Source organism: Channa argus, chromosome 14, assembly GCF_033026475.1.
Source record: "Channa argus isolate prfri chromosome 14, Channa argus male v1.0, whole genome shotgun sequence".
In the NCBI taxonomy this organism is placed as follows: domain Eukaryota; kingdom Metazoa; phylum Chordata; class Actinopteri; order Anabantiformes; family Channidae; genus Channa; species Channa argus.
Genome location: NC_090210.1, coordinates 24,805,520 through 24,811,644, shown reverse-complemented (window position 1 = coordinate 24,811,644; position 6,125 = coordinate 24,805,520). Strand labels below are relative to the sequence as shown.

The 6,125-nt window shown below is 42.8% G+C and overlaps 1 protein-coding gene across 1 annotated transcript; it reads right to left on the bottom strand.

Moving 5' to 3' along the window:
* Positions 1–3,156: 3,156 nt before the first annotated feature.
* LOC137098097 (E3 ubiquitin-protein ligase TRIM39-like) lies at positions 3,157–5,221 on the bottom strand. Its single transcript, XM_067473923.1, has one exon. The coding sequence runs from the start codon at positions 4,987–4,989 to the stop codon at positions 3,598–3,600; it is 1,392 nt and encodes a 463-aa protein (XP_067330024.1). The 5' UTR covers positions 4,990–5,221; the 3' UTR covers positions 3,157–3,597.
* Positions 5,222–6,125: the final 904 nt, after the last annotated feature.

Below are 6,125 nucleotides of genomic sequence, written 5' to 3'. Positions count from 1 at the left end.
GATTATGTAGCTGCTCTACAATCATCCTCTTTTTCTGCCTCTTATATCTCAAAAGCCTGGAGTGTCATCAACAGTCAGAGAGTACTTTTTAAAACTTTCCTGAATGTAGATTTTATACAGACTGACTTCAGAACTCTGCCTCTGAGCTTGTGATAATAACTGCCCTAATATCAACTAACTTAGTTAGTTTGTTATTTTTGACCAGGATTTGTCCTTTAACTCACATATAAAACAAATCTCTAGAATAGCCTTCTTCCACCTACGGAACATTGCCAAAATTAGGAGCATCCTGTCTCAAAGTGATGTCGAAAAACTGGTCCATGCATTTGTTACCTCTAGGTTGGACTACTGTAATTCCCTACTTTCAGGATGCCCCAGTAACTCCCTAAAGAGCCTGCAATTAATCCAAAATGCTGCAGCAAGAGTGCTGACTGGAACTAGCAAGAGAGATCATATTTCACCTTCACTAGCTTCTCTCCATTGGCTTCACATTAAATGTAGAATAGAATTTAAAACCCTGCTTCTTACATATAAAGCTCTGAATGGTCAGGCTCCATCATATATAGAAGACCTCATAGCACCATATCATCCCAGTAGACCACTTCGCTCTCAGAATGCAGGCCTACTTGTGGTTCCCAGAATTTCCAAAAGTAGAATGGGAGGCAGAGCCTTTAGCTATCAAGCTTCTCTCCTGTGGAACCAGCTCCCAGTTCAGATTCGGGAAGCAGACACCCTCTCTACTTTTAAGTCTAGTCTTAAAACTTTCCTTTTTAATAAAGCATATAGTTAGTTATAGTTATGCTGCTATAGGCTTAGACTGCTGGGGGACCCACCCCCCGATGCACTGAGCTCCTTTCCTCCTCTTGACCCTCTCTCCTCTCCTCTCATCCCGCAATTGTCACCACTGTATGACATTAACTCTGTGTGCTCTCTCCCGTAGTTGTCCTTGTCCTTCTCTGTCCCCCTCTCTCTGTCCCTTTCTGCAGGTGTCCCCGGCTTTGAAGCTGTGTGTCTTCCAGTGTTCAGCTACTGGTCCAACCAACCTGCCTGATGTTTTGTTGTTGCTTTTTGTTGCTCTGTTCTTTTCTCTCTTCACTTTCCACTCACCCCAACCGGTCAAGGCAGATGGCCGTCCACCCTGAGCCTGGTTCTGTTGGAGGTTTCTTCCGTTAAAGGGAGTTTTTCCTCCCCACTGTTGCCTATGGCTTGTTCCAGGGGGAATTGTTGGGTTCTCTCTATACATCTTTATAATCTTGACTTTATTCTGCAAAGTGCCCTGAGATGACTTTGTTGTGAATTGGCGCTATATAAATAAAGTTGAATTGAATTAACTTGTGACTCCTCCCACTCAACAGCCAGTAACTGATCATGCCACTGATCAGTGTTGACTTCCCAGCACCACTTGCTCCAACAACCAATATGGTGCAATGATGTTTAATGGATTCTCTCATAAGTGGAAATGTTTGCAACTTCGTTTTCATCTTTCTACCAGAGCCGCAGCAGTCGTACAGCATCCTGAGGCTGAAAGGCCAGTCCAGCTGCCACCTCCACCATTCCTCCAGGCTCAGAGGCCATCGCTCAGGCTAAGGTGCCTTTGTAAAAGCCCTGAAAAGGGAAATTTTTATGGATGAAACACAGACACTTGTATAATGAGAGGGTTATATAGTGAGCACAAGAACACGTTATACACAGTGTTGAATACTAAATACTAAAGAGGAACAAATATCAGCAGGTTATACTAAAATATATTTCTAACAGTGGTTATAGATGATACTACTTTCTACTGGTCAGTGTCTTCAGTCATACTTTGTTCACTACTCCTCTCCCAAAATGTGACTGTGCATGTATGAGTAGCTGTAATTACCCAGTGCTAGGATCAGTCCCACCACAGACTAAGATGTATTTCACACTGTACTGCATTACTGTATAATATATATTTTTACTTTCTCCGTCCATCCTTGGCAAATGCCAGCATTGATTCTCCAAGTGCAGAAAGAGGTCAGTGATAAGCTGCCCTGCCTTTATGAATTGGACCATGTTGCTTTAATACTCACCTGTGACTTACCTTTTTTTCTGGGCACCTTTTTATGAATTGCTGCCCCCCACTGCTGCAGTAGTGTCCCTTTCTCATTTGTTGTTCGTGTGCTTCATAGTTTTTGAGTGAAGTTCACTTAAAACAATCAGTAAGTGGGTTTGTTCACCCTGAAATAAATTAAATTATCTCCAACTTGAGGAAAACTAGTACAAAGTGCATATTGTTGATAACTGTTCAACAAAAGTGGACTAAAGAATGTAAGTTTGGAAATGCTGCCACAGCTATTAGCATGACGAGGCTAATTTGGCTAAAGTTAGCCTCATTTGCTCCATTACTTCACAATAAACACAGAGTACAAGCAACACGTTCACCTGACACACAGGTAATCATGAGAAGTTTTTATGACTAATACCTGAAAAGGTGTATTTGCATCAATAAAACACGGAAACTTTGCTCAGCTTGTCCGTGAAACGACCATTAGTCGAGTGACAGTGTGTTTATAAAATGTCAAAATGGCAAATATGTAACTCATCCCGTTTTTAATAATTAATAAATAAATACTAACAGTTTGGGACGAGGTAAAAACCCTTTGCACCGATAATCTGCCTGGTTGTAACTGCTATAAAATATATAAAACCACTGTAAATGTACATAATAGTAAAACTTTGTCTATTTATAATGATGGTGATTGGTTTCCACCTTGTCACTCTGGAAGGGGCTGCGAACCTGGGGTGGCCAATCAGGTTTTGACGAAGGCCAGTGGCACCCTTCTGGCTCCGCCCCTGATCCTGGATTTAGAAACCTTTTTTTGCAGCTCTTTGAGACCACCCTGCTCCAAGACTGGTTACAACTAAAGCAGCATCAGTGCACAGTGTGTGTGTGTGTGTGTGTGTGTGTGTGTGTGTGTGTGTGTGTGTTTGCTGCCACAGCAGAAAACATCTCAGATTAACAATTAAATCATAAATCCTGATTATAAGGATGATTAATAGTTAATGCACAACAGATGACAAATGATTCAAACACAAAAACATTTTGTTTGTGTAAATCTCCTCAGAAAGCTTCACATCTTCACATATGGTGAGGACAGGGATGTACCTTAAATGATGAGTAAAGATTTCACACAAACATTTCAGAGTTTAATTATTAAAACACATTCAATCAAAATTACACGTCTGTTTTTCACACTATGAAACAAAGCTATTTCTTCTCTGCAGCAAACATCAAGTTACAAGACTCTGTTAAGGAAAGAGGAAGTCTGGGTTTGTAAGTTGCGATAAAAAGACAAAGGACATTTGAGTTTTATTAGAAAAACACGTGTTTATGCTCGTACACCAAACTTCCACTGCCCCTCTTAACAGTACAATAAGAAATACCCCCAAATATTCCAATGAATTACAGTAGGACAGTATCAGCTAGTATTTATTTGTGGAGTGGTCCCGAGAAAAGCACCACAAAGGTGCAAAAGACCCACAGTCTGTTCTCCGTCCTGGAGACTGACTGACTCTTCTGAGTAAGAATATTTTCTATGATTGAAATAAATATCAGTGATGACGACCGAGAAGTCAAAGCTGTCTCACAGTCACTGAGACAGCCTCTGGTAAAATCTTCAGCGGGACAGTTTTTAATGTCCAGACACACGGAAACATTGTCTCAGTGAAAGTGTGTGTGAAGGTGTGTATGTGTGTGTTGGTGTCAGGATCAGAGAAGGAGAGTTTTCCTCTGGTCCAGTCCAGATTCACCCTGATCCTCTGGCAGATCTTCTTCAGGGGGACATCTGTAACTGGATGTGATGGGGACAGTGCTCTGTATTTACCTAAACAGAATCGTATTCTCCATAATCCAGGCAGTTTGTCTCGTGTCCTCTGGACAGACTCTGCTAACACACCCAATTCCCATTCTCCATTGTCTCCAACCTCCACATCCCAGCTGTGGACGCTTGAGTTAAATCCCTCTGACCCCAGGACAGAGAACAATCCAGTCCTCTCTGGAGTAAGAGGAAGCCGCTGCTTCTCTGATCCTCCTCTAACACTGGTCAGATCATCAGACAGGACGAGGTTTAGACCAGCAGTGTTTGGATCCAGCACCACAGGAGTGTAGGAGACCACGTCCTTCATCTTGTTCCAGATGTTGAAGCTCAGGTTGCCCAGGTGTTTGGCCTGGTCTATCAAAGCTCCTGAGCCCAGCTGTGGATCCTCCAGCAAGGGGCACTGCTGGACTCTGTCCACTGCAGCCTTGTAGTTGTGCAGGAATGAGACGTCTTCAGCTCTCAGCTCGTCCTCTGTGGCTCTGACTGTGTCTGAAAGAGCTGTTATCTCTCTGCTCAGAGCCTCCATCTTCTCCTTCATTCTCTGACTCTTCTGCTCCTCTTCCTCCCTCAGTGCAGCCATCTTGGCCTCCTCTTCCTCTTCTAGAAACCGGTGAAACTTCTTAAACTGTTCCTTAATCTGCCTCTCTGTGTGTCGGGCCTGGACCTTAATGTGTTCTGCTGTTTGATCAAACTGCACTTTAACTTTTTGACAGAGCTCCAGTTTGTCCTGTAAGGGCTTCAGGGACCTTTGCAGAGTCTCTCTGTGATCCCGTGCAGCTTCATCCATGGGTCTGAATCTGTGGCCGGTGTGTGTTTGTGAATGCAGACAGACGAGACACACTGGCTGCTGATGGTCCAGACAGAAGAGTTTGAGTCTCTCAGAGTGCAGACTGCAGAGACCCTCTGTGGATCTCTGGTGTCTCTCCTGTAGGAAGGACTCACACAGGTTCTTTAACACCAAGTTACAGGGTGGTTCACTCTGCAAAGAAACTTTCTTACAAACTGGACAATCTTTGATCAGTTTCTCTGTCCACCAGTTCTGCAGACAGACTTTACAGAAGCTGTGGCTACAAGACAGGAGGACAGGGTCCGAAAAGATGTCGTGGCAGATCGGACAGCAGAGATCCATCTCTAGTCTGGAAGACATCTTGTCTCTGAGTGAAGTCACTTATTCCCTGAAAGTTACTTTCAGTTTCACTCTCACATCATCTTGTTCTTTAAAAACTCTTCTTCAGAGATCGGCGTCAGAAAATATTGAACCGGTACTTTCCAGTATTCTCACCTGTCACTGTCCACTTTCAGCACAAGTGGTTTGATCTGACTCTTGTCTGTGACTCGTCTGTTTATCTCTTCTATGTAACGCTGAAGAACAAACTCTGTTTCCTGGTCTGTCTCAAATTTCTTCAGAGGGGTGGAGTCATTTCAGACCAGCTATATGCAGGACTGGACTGTCGGGGTCCACCCTGTACAGGTCTCCAGTCTGTCTCAGGGACAACACAGAGAGTCGTGCACCACCAGACAGACAAACATTCACACTCACAAACACAATTAGCCGTAATTTTGCACAAACATGTCTGAGTGTGTGTAGACTCTGGTTCCCCAACAGGTAAATTCTGGTAAATGTCAAAATCTGTGAAAACTGCATAAGTAGGTTTTAAGAAGAAATTTCCCCTTAACAACAGTTGTTGAATATTGTATTTACTGTCACATTTCATGACTTATAATTGTTTATTTTACTGGCCAATTTATTTATATGAATTTAAAGACAAAGATGAAAAAGATCAGTTTAACTTTTTAAATCACAGTATGATGATTTTCACAGTGGGGGTGAGTGGTTCAAGTGTGACAAACAACTTTTTAACACACTGCTCAATGACTCACACTAATTACTGTTCATCAAATCTGACAACATAACTGATTATGGTAAGTCGTCTAAAAGACAGATTTGTTGGGATGTTTATCTTTAATTCACCAGGTTGCACAGAATCGTGATCGTGGCATCGTGATTTATCTCCTGTCCTGCTTTGGTGCCTGTCCAGCATCTAAAAATGTATCACATCAGTTTGCTAGTTGTGTTCAACCTTTGTGACCTGTGTGTGTCATTTGGACCATAGACCATCATGGTTTGTTCATCAGTGACATCACGTGTGTGCGTCGTAAATAAACGGTGGAACGAAGCACTGCCCACGTGTTCCAGTCCTCAGATATCACAATTCAAACATCGCTAATCAACATGTGGATTTTTCGAAAACACTCACCAACGGTGATGAACGTGCTCCTCCA

Bases quoted from the DNA above. Each gene is read 5' to 3' on its own strand.
- LOC137098097 (XM_067473923.1), bottom strand. From the start codon at position 4,989: ATGTCTTCCAGACTAGAGATGGATCTCTGCTGTCCGATCTGCCACGAC.